Source organism: Salvelinus alpinus, chromosome 31 (genome assembly GCF_045679555.1).
Source record: "Salvelinus alpinus chromosome 31, SLU_Salpinus.1, whole genome shotgun sequence".
In the NCBI taxonomy this organism is placed as follows: Eukaryota; Metazoa; Chordata; class Actinopteri; order Salmoniformes; family Salmonidae; genus Salvelinus; species Salvelinus alpinus.
This window is the reverse complement of record NC_092116.1, coordinates 14,589,706-14,605,588: the sequence shown is the minus strand read 5'-3', so window position 1 is coordinate 14,605,588 and position 15,883 is coordinate 14,589,706. Positions and strand designations below refer to the sequence as shown.

General features: G+C 43.3%; 1 protein-coding gene across 2 annotated transcripts in view; it reads left to right on the top strand.

Moving 5' to 3' along the window:
- LOC139560990 (kin of IRRE-like protein 1) overlaps nucleotides 1-15,883 on the top strand; it is a 36,652-nt gene that overhangs the window by 13,221 nt on the left and 7,548 nt on the right. For both annotated transcript variants that reach the window (XM_071377779.1, XM_071377780.1), the window contains exons 2-9: nucleotides 8,716-8,865; nucleotides 10,919-11,068; nucleotides 11,309-11,466; nucleotides 11,831-11,981; nucleotides 12,407-12,512; nucleotides 13,065-13,213; nucleotides 14,351-14,478; nucleotides 15,648-15,774. In XM_071377779.1, coding sequence (XP_071233880.1) covers nucleotides 8,716-8,865; nucleotides 10,919-11,068; nucleotides 11,309-11,466; nucleotides 11,831-11,981; nucleotides 12,407-12,512; nucleotides 13,065-13,213; nucleotides 14,351-14,478; nucleotides 15,648-15,774 — 1,119 coding nt within the window. The remainder of the gene's footprint in view (nucleotides 1-8,715; nucleotides 8,866-10,918; nucleotides 11,069-11,308; nucleotides 11,467-11,830; nucleotides 11,982-12,406; nucleotides 12,513-13,064; nucleotides 13,214-14,350; nucleotides 14,479-15,647; nucleotides 15,775-15,883) is intronic.

Here is a 15,883-nt window from a genome sequence, read left to right as displayed (position 1 = left end):
AAAATAGATGGCATCATGAGGCAGGAAAATTATGTGGATATATTGAAGCAACATCTCAAGACATCAGTCAGGAAGTTAAAGCTTGGTCACAAATGGGTCTTCCAAATGGACAATGACCGCAAGCATACTTCCAAAGTTGTGGCAAAATGGCTTAAGGACAACAAAGTCAAGGTATTGAAGTGGCCATCACAAAGCCCTGACCCCAATCCTATAGAACATTTGTGGGCAGAACTGAAAAAGCGTGTGTGAGCAAGGAGGCCTATAAACTTGACTCAGTTACACCAGCTCTGTCAGGTGGAATGGGCCAAAATTCACCCAACTTATTGTGGGAAGCTTGTGGAAGGCTACCCGTAATGTTTGAACCAAGCTAAACAATTTAAAGGCAATGCTGCCAAATACTAATTGAGTGTATGTAAGCTTCTGACCCACTGGGAATGTGATGAAAGAAATAAAAGCTGAAATAAATCATTCTCTCTACTATTATTCTGACATTTCACATTCTTAAAATAAAGTGGTGATCCTAAGTGACCTAAGACAGGGAATTTTTACTAGGATTAAATGTCAGGAATTGTGAAAAACTGAGTTTAAATGTATTTGGCTAAGGTGTATATAAACTTCCGACTTCAACTGTAAATATAGACACTACTGTTCAAAAGTTTGGGGTCACTTAGAAATGTCCTTGTTTTTGAAAGAAAAACAGATTTCTGTCCATTAAAATAACATTAAATTGTTCAGAAATACAGTGTAGACATTGTTAATGTTGTAAATGACTATTGTAGCTGGAAACTGCCAACATAGGCGTACAGAGGACCATTATCAGCAACCATCACTCCTGTGTTCCAATGGCACGTTGTGTTAGCTAATCCAAGTTTATAATTTTAAAAGGCTAATTGATCATTAGAAAACCCTTTTGCAATTATGTTAGCATAGCTGAAAACTGTTGTTCTGATTAAAGAAGCAATAAAACTGTCCTTTAGACTAGTTGAGTATCTGGAGCATCAGCATTTGCGGGTTCGATTACAGGCTCAAAATGGCTAGAAACAAAGACCTTTCTTCTGAAACTCGTCAGTCTATGCTTGTTCTGAGTAATGAAGGCTATTCCATGCGAGAAATTGCCATAAACTGAAGATCTCGTACGACGCTGTTGTGATAAGGTGCGTCTAGGTGATAGGTGTAGGAGTCAGGCGCAGGAGAGCAGGGATGTCTGAGAAGCGTGTTTTAATAAGACAGTCCACCAACACTGGAATGGCACAATCGAAAAGGACGACGCCCTCGTAACAGAGAACCCGTGCAAACGCACGGAGGAACAAACACAGTTCCGACACTCATACACTTACGTAACCGTGAAAACAAATAACGGTAAATCCAACCGAGCACATCACAATGAAAGACTAATCCCGCACAAACCTAGGCAGGCAACAGGGTACATATATACACACAGAAATTAACGCAAATGAAACCAGGTGTGAACCAAAGACAAAACAAACAGAAAAGGAAAAAGGGATCGGTGATGGCTAGTAGACCGCCGAGCGCCGCCCGAACAGGGAGAGGAGCCACCTTCGGTAGAACTCGTGACAGCTGTGTACTACTCCCTTCACAGAACAGTGCAAACTGGCTCTAACCAGAATAGAAAGAGGAGTGGGAGGCCCCGGTGCACAACTGAGCAAGAGGACAAGTACATTAGAGTGTCTAGTTTGACAAACAGACGCCTCACAAGTCCTCAACGGGCCTCCCACCCCTCTTTCTATAAAAATTTGCCGTTTCCAGCTACAATAGTCATTTACAACATTAACAATGTCTACACTGTATTTCTGATCAATTTGAGATGTTATTTTAATGGACCAAAAATTAGCTTTTCTTTCAAAAACAAGGACATTTCTAAGTGACCCCAAACTTTTGAACGGTAATGTATATACAGTACCAGTCAAAAGTTTGGACACACCTACTCATTCCAGGTTTTTTCTTTATTTTTACTATTTTCTAGTGAAGTGAAGACATCAAAACTATGAAAGAACACATATGGAATCATGTAGTAACCAAAAAAGTGTTAAACAAATCAAAATATTTTATATTTGAGATTCTTCAAAGTAGCCACACTTTGCCTTGATTACAGCTTTGCACACTCTTGGCATTCTCTCAACCAGCTTCATGAAGGGATGCAAACTAGTCACCTTTCGGTGAAATTCGCCGTTTTGAATCCAAAGTAGGTGACCTACATGATTCGTGTTGATCCGATGAAAAAGTTGAAATCACTACTGGCTGTAAGCAAACGAGTGATGCACGTTTGGAGCAATACTGGCTGTATCCAAGGCTCAGCCAATCATTCACGTAACAACAGAATGCAGCGCAGCATGCGACTGAAGAGAGAAGAGACAACCAACTTACTAGTTACAGCATCAGCGAGTGCTCTGGAAAGGCAGCTTGTCAGTTACAGCAGCGCGTCCACTGAACGATAATGAAACGGTAACGTTAGTTGAGAAGCCTGACCACGGAGACAAGGGGTGAGAAAGTGATGAAGCGTACTTCATGAGCTCTAACCAAAAAACGACTAGCATTTGGAAAGTTTGAGGTGAGGCAGAAAGTGTGGTGGAACAAGTATTGGCATTGTTAAGTATCTTGCTAGCTGGATCGAATTCTCCGTAGCTAGTCAGAGAAATGTTGAGGAACATTAGCCAACTTATCTGATCAAATAATTTAGTTTATGGTGTGAAAATTAGCTTGAAAATGAAGTCAGACAGCTAACGTTAGGTAGCTAACATTACAACATAAGACAGCTAACGTTAGGTAGCTAACGTTACAACATAAGACAGCTAACATTAGTAACCTAACCAATTCTCTATAGTATTAACTGGTATACGACTCCTTGTCGTTCCTCAAGTTATAATGCATTAGTTGCTTACTGGACCCTGGCAATCTGTGTGAAATGTTAACTACTAATAAACTAACCTGTTAACAAACCTGTTAACTAATGTTTTCCCTCTACAGTATGTGGTTCATTTTCAGAATGAGAGAATTAGTTGAAAATGAGGCGTTGCTTGTTAAACAAGTGGATTCAGGGATGACGTGTAGCTGGAGCTGGGCCTGGCTTAAGCTGGATGCCATTATAGAGGTGAAAGGAACAGCACACACTTTCCCTCTTTCTCACTTTTGCTGGTACATTGTAGAACAGATGTCCACAGGCAGAAAGTGTACAATGTAATAATGTGTAGCCCAAATATATTGTATTTGTTGTGTTGAACACGACAACAACACTTGTGTGAGTGAGGGGAGATTATATATTTTTTTAATCAGTGAACGTTATTTTTGCACACGTCGCCTTGTGCTCTTGATCGATGTCTACTGTAGTGGCCACTATAATAGAGCAAAAATAGAATGTCTGTTTGTTTCATTCTATTTCTACTTTAAGATGTGTTTTTCCCAAGTGCAATATTTAGATGTTTGTGGTCACAAGCATTCTATTATAAAGGCTGTCATGGTAACAAGCGTTCTATTATAAAGGCTGTCATGGTAACAAGCGTTCTATTATAAAGGCTGTCATGGTAACAAGTGTTCTATTATAAAGGCTGTCATGGTAACAAGTGTTCTATTATAAAGGCTGTCATGGTAACAAGCGTTCTATTATAAAGGCTGTCATGGTAACAAGTGTTCTATTATAAAGGCTGTCATGGTAACAAGCGTTCTATTATAAAGGCTGTCATGGTAACAAGTGTTCTATTATAAAGGCTGTCATGGTAACAAGTGTTCTATTATAAAGGCTGTCATGGTAACAAGCATTCTATTATAAAGGCTGTCATGGTAACACGCATTCTATTATAAAGGCTGTCATGGTAACAAGCGTTCTATTGTAAAGGCTGTCATGGTAACAAGCGTTCTATTATAAAGGCTGTCATGGTAACAAGCATTCTATTATAAAGGCTGTCATGGTAACAAGTGTTCTATTATAAAGGCTGTCATGGTAACAAGCGTTCTATTATAAAGGCTGTCATGGTAACAAGCATTCTATTATAAAGGCTGTCATGGTAACAAGCGTTCTATTATAAAGACTGTCAAGGTAACAAGTGTTCTATTATAAAGGCTGTCATGGGAACAAGTGTTCTATTATAAAGGCTGTCATGGTAACAAGTGTTCTATTATAAAGGCTGTCATGGTAACAAGTGTTCTATTATAAAGGCTGTCATGGTAACACGTGTTCTATTATAAAGGCTGTCATGGTAACAAGCGTTCTATTATAAAGGCTGTCATGGTAACAAGCGTTCTATTATAAAGGCTGTCATGGTAACAAGTGTTCTATTATAAAGGTTTTCATGGTAACAAGCGTTCTATTATAAAGGCTGTCATGGTAACAAGTGTTCTATTATAAAGGCTGTCATGGTAACAAGTGTTCTATTATAAAGGCTGTCATGGTAACAAGTGTTCTATTATAAAGGCTGTCATGGTAACACGTGTTCTATTATAAAGGCTGTCATGGTAACAAGCGTTCTATTATAAAGGCTGTCATGGTAACAAGCGTTCTATTATAAAGGCTGTCATGGTAACAAGCGTTCTATTATAAAGGCTGTCATGGTAACAAGTGTTCTATTATAAAGGCTGTCATGGTAACAAGTGTTCTATTATAAAGGCTGTCATGGTAACAAGTGTTCTATTATAAAGGCTGTCATGGTAACAAGTGTTCTATTATAAAGGCTGTCATGGTAACAAGCATTCTATTATAAAGGCTGTCATGGTAACACGTGTTCTATTATAAAGGCTGTCATGGTAACAAGCGTTCTATTATAAAGGCTGTCATGGTAACAAGTGTTCTATTATAAAGATTTTCATGGTAACAAGTGTTCTATTATAAAGGCCGTCATGGTAACAAGTGTTCTATTATAAAGGCTGTCATGGTAACAAGTGTTCTATTATAAAGGCTGTCATGGTAACAAGTGTTCTATTATAAAGGCTGTCATGGTAACAAGTGTTCTATTATAAAGGCAGTCATGGTAACAAGTGTTCTATTATAAAGGCTGTCATGGTAACAAGCATTCTATTATAAAGGCTGTCATGGTAACACGTGTTCTATTATAAATGCTGTCATGGTAACAAGCGTTCTATTATAAAGGCTGTCATGGTAACAAGTGTTCTATTATAAAGATTTTCATGGTAACAAGTGTTCTATTATAAAGGCCGTCATGGTAACAAGTGTTCTATTATAAAGGCTGTCATGGTAACAAGTGTTCTATTATAAAGGCTGTCATGGTAACAAGTGTTCTATTATAAAGGCTGTCATGGTAACAAGTGTTCTATTATAAAGGCTGTCATGGTAACAAGTGTTCTATTATAAAGGCTGTCATGGTAACAAGCATTCTATTATAAAGGTTGTCATGGTAACAAGTGTTCTATTATAAAGGCTGTCATAGTAACAAGTGTTCTATTATAAAGGTTGTCATGGTAACAAGTGTTCTATTATAAAGGCTGTCATGGTAACACGTGTTCTATTATAAAGGCTGTCATGGTAACAAGTGTTCTATTATAAAGGCTGTCATGGTCACAAGCGTTCTATTATAAAGGTTGTCATGGTAACAAGTGTTCTATTATAAAGGCTGTCATGGTAACAAGCGTTCTATTATATAGGTTGTCATGGTAACAAGTGTTCTATTATAAAGGCTGTCATGGTAACACGTGTTCTATTATAAAGGCTGTCATGGTAACAAGTGTTCTATTATAAAGGCTGTCATGGTCACAAGCGTTCTATTATAAAGGTTGTCATGGTAACAAGTGTTCTATTATAAAGGCTGTCATGGTCACAAGCGTTCTATTATAAAGGTTGTCATGGTAACAAGCGTTCTATTATATAGGTTGTCATGGTAACAAGTGTTCTATTATAAAGGCTGTCATGGTAACACGTGTTCTATTATAAAGGCTGTCATGGTAACAAGTGTTCTATTATATAGGTTGTCATGGTAACAAGTGTTCTATTATAAAGGCTGTCATGGTAACACGTGTTCTATTATAAAGGCTGTCATGGTAACAAGTGTTCTATTATAAAGGCTGTCATGGTCACAAGCGTTCTATTATAAAGGTTGTCATGGTCACAAGCGTTCTATTATAAAGGCTGTCATGGTAACAAGTGTTCTATTATAAAGGCTGTCATGGTCACAAGCGTTCTATTATAAAGGTTGTCATGGCTAACTGCAATATTAGTGTATTGTTTTTTCTCAAAAGTGTCATTTGCAGTAAAGTTTAGGCAACAAATAACATTGGATTGCTTTCTTTACATTTTGTAGCTGTGAGTTAGGGTCACATGAACCTTTTTATTTTACACACAGAGACATGCAGATCATATTCTTTGTTGTTTAATTAGTTAAAACCTGCATTTCCCCCTAGCAGGGATTTTATTTGCATGTTTCAGTGCAACAACAAAAAAGTGTCGCCTTTTTGGGCCCTGACCAGTTTGGTAGTGAGGTCGTCACCTGGAATGCATTTCAATTAACAGGTGTGCCTTGTTAAAAGTTCATTTGTGGAGTTTCGTTCCTTCTTAATGCGTTTGAGCCAATCAGTGTTGTGACAAGGTCAGGGTGGTATACAGAAGATAGCCTTATTTGGTAAAAGACCAAGTCCATATTATGGCAACAACAGCTCAAATAAGCAAAGAGAAACGACAGTCCATCATTACTTTAAGACATGAAGGTCAGTCAATGCGGAACATTTCAAGAACTGAATTGCAGTCGCAAAACCCATCAAGCGCTATGATGAAACTGGCTATCATGAGGACCGCCACGGGAAAAAAAGACCCAGAGTTACCTCTGCTGCAGAGGATAAGTTCATTAGAGTTAACTGCACCTCACATTGCAGCCTAAATAAATGCTTCACAGAGTTCAAGTAACAGACACATCTCAACATCAACTGTTCAGAGGAGACTGTGTGAATCAGGCCTTCATGGTTGAATTGCTGCCAAAAAAACACTACTAAAGGACACCAATAAGAAGAAGAGACTTGCTTGGGCCAAGAAACACGCGCAATGGGCATTAGATCGGTGGAAATTTGTCCTTTGGTCTGATGAGTCCAAATTTGAGATTTTTGGTTCCAACTGCCGTGTCTTTGTGAGACGCAGAGTAGGTGAACGGATGATCTCTTCATGTGTGGTTCCCACCGTGAAGCATGAGGAGTAGGTGTGATGATGTGCGGGTGCTTTGCTGGTGATACTGTCAGTGATTTATTTAGAATTCAAGGCACATTTAACCAGCATGGCTACCACAGCATTCTGTAGCGAAACGACATCCCGTCTGGTTTGCACTTAGTGGGACAATCATTTGTTTTTCTACATAACAATGACCCAACACACCTCCAGGCTGTGTATGGGCTATTTGACCAAGAATGAGATTGATGGAGTGCTGTTGGAAAATAATTCCAGGTGAAGCTGGTTGAGAGAATGCCAAGAGTGTGCAAATCTGTCATCAAGGCAAAGGGTGGCTACTTTGAAGAATCTAAAATATATTTTGATTTGTTTAACACTTTTTTGGTTACTTCATGATTTCATATGTGTTATTTCATGTATACGTTAATAAAAACTATACACATTCAGAGAGAGCGAGACAGAGGGAGGGGAGAAACCACACAGATAAGTGAGACAGAAATGCAATTCGATTGCCATTCTTTCATTGTTTACCAGTCCAGTCCAGAAAACAGTACATTACACTGTATGTATACGGTACATTCAGAGGGAGAAGGAGAGAGAGATGGACAAGAGAAACAAAACAACACAACCAAAAGACTGCTCGACATAAATCTGACTTGGACTGTCAGTCTCTCATTGTGTAGCGGTCTTGATGAGCAGTTTAATTACAGCGTATGTCATTATGTACCATGGAACAAAACTTTTTTCATATTGGACAAGCGGTCACAACACTTTATCAGATGAATACAGTACAGGTTTACATTGCAGAAAGAACTATGATGGCTCTCAGTAGAGCTGGAACAGCCCTGTGGAGTAGAGACAATGACATGTACTGTAGTTAGACATGAGAGAGAGAGAGAGAGAGAAGAAGCCTGGGAGATGACTCATACTGTAGGGAGGAATGGAGAGAGAGAGAAAGAGAAAGAAAGAGAGGGCAAGACAAAGATAGAAAGAGAGGTTTGAGACAGGGAAGCCATGAGGGACTGGGAGATGGGGTGAGACTCAATGGGTTAAATCGTAAGGGTTTGATCTATCTCTCTTCTCCTCTCTTCTCCTCCTGAGTCAGCTCAAGTCTCACTCCCTCGTTCCCCCTCTATCTCTCTCTCTCCATTGTTGAAATCTTTTTCTCACTATTTTCCTAATCTTTCTATGTCTCGATGTCTTAATGCTCCCTCGATCTCCAACTAGTTATCCTTGTCTTCAGTTGAAGGAGAACGAGATACCATATCAAACACACCATCATAAATGGTAGATCGTAGTAGATGAAGAACAATTTCACTTTTAGGCCTAGCTACTAATTTTACCACAAAAACTCCAATGAGTGAAATCCACCTCTCTGTCCCTACATGGCCCCTTTAAACAGTTTATTCTCAGTTTGTGTATAATGACGCTGTATGTATGTACTGTAACAACAATCTAACAACAACACAGCTGTGGGCTTGTAACAAAATGTGATGTTATAGGTTTGTATTGATGCTTATGCACCCTTCTCTCTCCCCCCCCCATCTCTCTCCCTCTCGCTCCCCCTTTCCCTTTCTCCCTCCCTCCTTCTCCTACCCCAGTGTGGACAGCGCGTTTCTCCCAGGAGCCAGCGGACCAGTCGGTGGTGCTGGGCCAGAGGGTGATTCTGTCCTGTGTTGTGTTTAACTACTCGGGCATTGTGCAGTGGACCAAGGATGGACTGGCCCTGGGCATCGGAGAGGACCTCAGGGGTGAGACTACAACAACTCTAAGACCCCCCATCCCCCCCCGACAACACCCAACAACACCCAACACCCATCATTTCTAGTCGCCCTGCTTAAAAGGCCTCTCTGTATATCGCCCTCTCTGTCATTCAATCGTGTTGTGCTGTTGTGGTGTTTACCTTTTCTCTACCACCTCTCCCCCTCTTTCTATCTCTACCCTCCCCCTCTTTCTCTCTCTTTCTCTTTGTCTCTCTCCCTCTTTGTCTCTCTCTTTCTTTCTCTATGTCAGGCTCTCTCTCTATCTGTCTATCTATTTCTCTATACCTATACCTATCTCTGTCACAAACACACATGTTCTATCTCCCCTAACTGTAAGAAATAAGGCTTGTTAAAAATTAAAATAAATGTAAACTCATTGCTTTTCTCACATTCTTTCTCTTCCTGCTTCATTCCCTCTTTCTCCCTCTATCTCCCCTTCTCTCTCTCTCTCTCTTTGCCTCTGTTCAACCCCTCACTCATTCTTCATTCTCCCTCCCTCTCTCCCCCCTCTGCTGCTCTTTTCCTCTCCTTCACACTCGCTCTTCTTCCCTCTCTTTGTCTCTGCTTTCCCTCAAACCCTCTCTCATTTCTCTCTCCCTCCCTTCCTCTGCTGCTCCTCTTCGTCTGTCCCCTCACCATTCCTTTCCCTCTCTCTCTCTCTCTCTCTCTCTCTCTCTCTCTCTCTCTCTCTCTCTCTCTCTCTCTCTCTCTCTCTCTCTCTCTCTCTCTCTCTCTCTCTCTCTCTCTCTCTCCCTCTTTCTCTCTCTCTCTTTGTCTCCCTCTCTTTCAATCATATTGATACTGTAATGGTTCAGTGCTTCAAGCCAAAGCTTTTAAATAGAAACATGTGAATGAACACTGGTTCCATCATACACACGCTCCCTCTCTCCCTTTCTCCCTCGCTCTCTCTCACCCTGCCTCTCTCCCTCGCTCTCTCTCACCCTGCCTCTCTCCCTCTCTCCCTTTCTCCCTCGCTCTCTCTCACCCTGCCTCTCTCCCTCGCTCCTTCGCTCTCTCTCTCCCTGCCTCTCTCCCTCTCTCCCTCACTCCCTCGCTCTCTCTCTCCCTGCCTCTCTCCCTCGCTCCTTCGCTCTCTCTCCCTGCCTCTCTCCCTGCCTCTCCCTCGCTCTCTCTCTCCCTGCCTCTCTCCCTCGCTCTTTCTCACCCTGCCTCTCCCTCGCTCCTTCGCGCTCTCTCTCCCTGCCTCTCTCCCTCGCTCCTTCGCTCTCTCTCTCTCCCTGCCTCTCTCCCTCGCTCCCTCGCTCTCTCTCTCCCTGCCTCTCTCCCTCGCTCCCTCGCTCCCTCGCTCTCTCTCACCCTGCCTCTCTCCCTCGCTCCTTCGCTCTCTCTCTCCCTGCCTCTCTCCCTCGCTCCTTCGCTCTCTCTCACCCTGCCTCTCTCCCTTGCTCCTTCGCTCTCTCTCTCTCTCCCTGCCTCTCTCCCTCGCTGCCTTGATCTCTTTCCCTCTCCCTTTCATAAGCTTTCTCGACATTTCACATGCAATCACATGCATAGGCAACATACAGACACACATGATATGTCAGGTACAAGGACACACAAGGTTAAGGGAGGGTAAGCTCATTTGACGCATATGGATATACATACAGTACATTCTACTTTGACAGAATGATTCAGATGGAATTTATTTGTGAAGAGAAAGGACATGAAATCTTCACCAGTATTTCTGTCCGTTTGGAGTCCTCTAAAACGTTGTTGTCATAATGCATGCATATTTTTCTCTTGCTGGTGAAAGAGAGCACGGCTGCCACCTGCTGGTAAGAATGTATAGCACCACATGAGCTGTGTGAGCACTAGAAGAGAGAGCGAGAGAAGGGGGGAGGGAGGGGGAGAGAGAGAGAGAGAGAGCGCATACATACGAATATGTGCATGGTTGTGTGCATTTGCATAAATAATTATGCACAGGTGTTCTTTGTTTATCATTACCTTCAATATATTCCAAATGAGCCTGCCCTGCTCATTTATCGTTTAACCAGCCTCCACTGACTGTCCTATGTCTGACTCTCTCTCCCTTCCCCTCCAGCCTGGCCGAGGTACCGTGTGTTGCGGCTGCAGGAGCTGGGCCAGTATAACCTGGAGATCATCTCAGCTGAGCTGTCTGATGACTCCCTGTACGAGTGTCAGGCCCCTGATGCTGCACTGCGTTCTAGAAGAGCCAAACTCACCGTCCTCAGTAAGATACAGCAACTGTGTGTGTGTGTGTGTGTGTGTGTGTGTGTGTGTGTGTGTGTGTGTGTGTGTGTGTGTGTGTGTGTGTGTGTGTGTGTGTGTGTGTGTGTGTGTGTGTGTGTGGTTGTGTGTGTGTGTGTGTGTGTGTGTGTGTGTGTGTGTGTGGTTGTGTGTGTGGTTGTGCGTGTGTATGTGTGTGTATTCCAGTACATGTATGTGTGTAACCCCCCTGTCCTATCTCCAGTCCCCCCAGATGACCCAGTGATAGACGGGGCCCCTGAGGTGCTGCTGAATGCAGGGGACCACTATAACCTGAGCTGTGTGTCCCGCGGGGCCAAGCCCCCTGCCATGATAGAGTGGCAGAAAGATGGGATCCCTGTAGATGGAGCAGTCAGCACCACCGTGAGTCAATGAAACAAGCGTGTACACATACAAACACATAGTATTATAACACACACATGCACACACACACACACACACACACACACACACACACACACACACACACACACACACACACACACACACACACACACACACACACACACACACACACACACACACATATATCACATGCACGCATGCACGCACACACACACACACTCAAATCCATACACACAGTCACTGACTTTGATCGTGTTACTCCTACCTTTTTTCATCGTTGTATTGGCTGTCGTCTCTTGAGTCCATCGTTACCCCTCTCTTGACCATTTCTGTCCCTCCCATCCTCGTTCCTTCTTTCCCTCCCTCCATCTCTCTCCATCAGGAGGTGCTCCCGGACAGGAAGAGGGTGACGACCCACAGCTTCCTGCCCGTCCACCCAGTGGACACAGACACAGGGAGGAACTACAGCTGTGTGGCCAGTAACCTGGCTATCCCCGCCGGGAAACGCACCACCGTCACCCTCAACGTGCACCGTAAGTCACCCTCAACGTGCACCGTAAGTCACCCTCAACGTGCACCGTAAGTCACCCTCAACGTGCACCGTAAGTCACCCTCAACGTGCACCGTAAGTCACCCTCAACGTGCACCGTAAGTCACCCTCAACGTGCACCGTAAGTCACCCTCAACGTGCACCGTAAGTCACCCTCAAAGGACATCGTTAAAGACTCGTTCATAACCGTCCCCCTAGCTTGACATAGTGTTCACGACAGACTGTGATGACTGAATATCTGATGTTATTCACAGACAACAGCTCCTAATGAAAACCAGTACATCACTTAGATCACGTGACCGGGATCCTTGAGGGGGTTCTCTCTCTGCCCCGTCCTCCCTCCTTCTCTCTGTTATTTGCTTATGTTGTCGGTGTGCCTCAGTAACCCTTTGTGTCCTCTCTTTCCAGACCCCCCCACGGTGACACTGTCCATCGAGCCTCGCTCCGTCCTAGAGGGGGACAGAGTTACCTTCACCTGCGCCGCCTCCGCCAACCCTCCTATCATGGGATACATGTATGTCCTCTATCTATCTACAGTATCTGTTCACCTTTCTGTCTGTCTCCAGTATATGTCCACCTGTCTCTCTCTCTAGCTGTGCATTAGTCTGGTTGGATAGTTGTGTTTATCTACAGTACCAGTCCAAAGTTTGGACACACCTACTCATTCAAGATTTTGTTCTTTATTTTTACTATAAGCATTCCTCATGAAGCTGGTTGAGAGAATGCCAAGAGTGTGCAAAGTTGTCATCAAGGCAAAGGGTGGCTACTTCAAAGAATCTCAAATATAAAATATATTTTGATTTCTTTGAACACTTTTTTGGTTACTACATGGTTCCATATGTGTTATTTCCTAGTTTTGATGTCTTCACTATTATTCTACAATGTAGAAAATAGTAAAAAATAAAGAAAAACCCTTGAATGAGTAGGTTTGTCCAAACTTTTGACTGGCACTGTGTTTGGGTAGTTACAGTACATGTGTTAGTCGTGGTGACCAAGTGTTTGGCCAATGTGGGAACCAAACCTGGCAGTATATGTTTATTCATACAACATGTGTGTTCCTTCTCAGGTGGGCTAAAGGTGGAGTGATCCTGCAGGGGGCCAGAGAGAGTGTGTTCACCACCAAAGCTGACCATTCCTTCTTCACTGAGCCAGTGTCCTGCTCAGTGTTCAACGCCGTGGGCAAAACCAACGTCAGCATCCTGGTCGATGTACACTGTGAGTCTAACTAGACCTCCATGGCTGGCAAAGAGCATCTGTCTGTCTGTCTCTCTGTCTCTCTGTCGGTCTCGTTCTGTCTCTCTCTGTCTGTGTGTCTGTCTATCTCTCTCTTTCTCTCTCTCTCTCTCTCTCTCTCTCTCTCTCTCTCTCTCTCTCTCTCTCTGTCTCTCTCTCTGTTTCTGTCTCTCTCTCTCTCTCTGTCTCTCTCTCTGTTTCTGTCTGTCTCTCTCTTTCTCTCTCTATCTCTGTTTCTGTCTGTCTCTCTGTATGTCTTGCGTGTCTTTCTGTCTGGCTCTCTGGCTCTGTCTCTGTCTGTCTCTCTGCATGTCTGTGTGTCTTTCTGTCTGTCTCTGTCTGTCAGTCTCTCTTGTCTCTGTTTGTCTGTCTGTCTCTCTGTCTCTGTCAGTTTCTCTGTATGTCTGTGTGTCTTTCTCTCTGGCTCTGTCTGTCAGTCTCTCTGTCTCTGTCTGTCTCTCTGTATGTCTGTGTGTCTTTCTCTCTGTCTCTGTCTGTCAGTCTCTCTTGTCTCTGTCTCTGTCTGTCTGTCTGTTTCTTTATCTCTGTCTGTCAGTCTCTCTGTATGTCTGTGTGTATTTCCCTCTGTCTCTGTCTGTCAGTCTCTCTTGTCTCTGTCTCTGTCTGTCTGTCTGTCTGTTTCTTTATCTCTGTCTGTCAGTCTCTCTGTATGTCTGTGTGTCTTTCTCTCTGTCTCTGTCTGTCAGTCTCTCTTGTCTCTGTTTGTCTGTTTCTTTATCTCTGTCTGTCAGTCTCTCTGTATGTCTGTGTGTATTTCCCTCTGTCTCTGTCTGTCAGTCTCTCTTGTCTCTGTTTGTCTGTCTGTCTCTCTGGCTCTGTCAGTCTCTCTGAATGTCTGTGTGTCTTTCTGTCTGTCTCTGTCTGTCTCTCTGTATGTCTGTGTGTCTTTCTCTCTGTCTCTGTCTGTCAGTCTCTCTTGTCTCTGTTTGTCTGTCTGTATCTCTGTCTCTGTCAGTCTCTCTGTATTTCTGTTTCTCTTTACCTGGTCATTTTTGTATTGTATTTGACTTTGTTATCAGTAGCTGACCTGGTTAAATAGAAGTCCCCTCTCTCTCTCGCTCTCTCTCTCTCTCTCTCTCCCTCCCCCTCTCTCCCCAGTTGGTCCTATTCTGGTAGTGGAGCCCAGGCCAGTGACAGTGGACATAGACTCTGATGTCACTCTGAACTGCAAATGGGCCGGCAACCCTCCTCTAACACTTACATGGACCAAGAAGGGCTCCAATATGGTGAGAACCAGTTCTCTCTTCCTTCTGTCGCTCTCTTTATCTTTATAGACTCCCTTTCTTTAATATCCTTCTGTCTCTCTCCGTCTCTCTATTCTCTTTCGCCCTGCTCTGTCCATCTCTTTCTCCTGGCTTTTTCCTGATGCTCCCTCTCCTCCTTTTGTCTCTCTCCCACTCCTTCACCTCTACTTTATACTCTTTTGCATTCCTTCTCTGTCCATCTCTCTCTTTCTCTCTCGTTGTGTAGGTCCTCAGTAACAACAACCATCTCGTCCCCCCTTTCTTGTCTATCCCTTGTCTGTCTCCTTTCTTCTTATCTCTCATTTCTTTCTTTCTCAAGTCTTTCTCTTTTAATATCTAAAAAAGTAGAATGGTGTCCGGCCACATCATCGCACTCCCCCTTTCTTCTGTCCACGTCGTTCTCTCTGTTTGTTCCTGACTCTCTGTTTGTTCCTGACTCTCTGTTTGTTCCTCTCGCTCTGTTTGTTCCTGACTCTGTTTGTTCCTGACTCTGTTTGTTCCTGACTCTCTGTTTGTTCCTGACTCTCTGTTTGTTCCTGACTCTGTTTGTTCCTGACTCTGTTTGTTCCTGACTCTCTGTTTGTTCCTGACTCTGTTTGTTCCTGACTCTGTTTGTTCCTGACTCTGTTTGTTCCTGACTCTGTTTGTTCCTGACTCTCTGTTTGTTCCTGACTCTCTGTTTGTTCCTCTCTCTCTGTTTGTTCCTGACTCTGTTTGTTCCTGACTCTGTTTGTTCCTGACTCTCTGTTTGTTCCTGACTCTCTGTTTGTTCCTCTCTCTCTGTTTGTTCCTGACTCTGTTTGTTCCTGACTCTGTTTGTTCCTGACTCTGTTTGTTCCTGACTCTGTTTGTTCCTGACTCTCTGTTTGTTCCTGACTCTGTTTGTTCCTGACTCTGTTTGTTCCTGACTCTGTTTGTTCCTGACTCTGTTTGTTCCTGACTCTGTTTGTTCCTGACTCTCTGTTTGTTCCTCTCTCTCTGTTTGTTCCTGACTCTGTTTGTTCCTGACTCTGTTTGTTCCTGACTCTCTGTTTGTTCCTGACTCTCTGTTTGTTCCTCTCTCTCTGTTTGTTCCTGACTCTGTTTGTTCCTCACTCTCTGTTTGTTCCTGACTCTCTGTTTGTTCCTCTCTCTCTCCATCCCTTGTGTAGGTCCTTAGTAATAACAACCAGCTGTTCCTGAAGTCAGTGAGCCAGGCGGACGCTGGGCAGTACGTGTGTAAGGCCATCGTCCCCAGGATCGGAGTGGGAGAGACAGAGGTCACGCTCACTGTCAACGGTAAGGAACACCACACATCACACAAGAATAGATAAGCTTGAGTTTATAGTTCAAAGGTGTGTGATGATGGGATGTAGGCTTTAATACTGCTAGGAAGACCAGAGTGTGC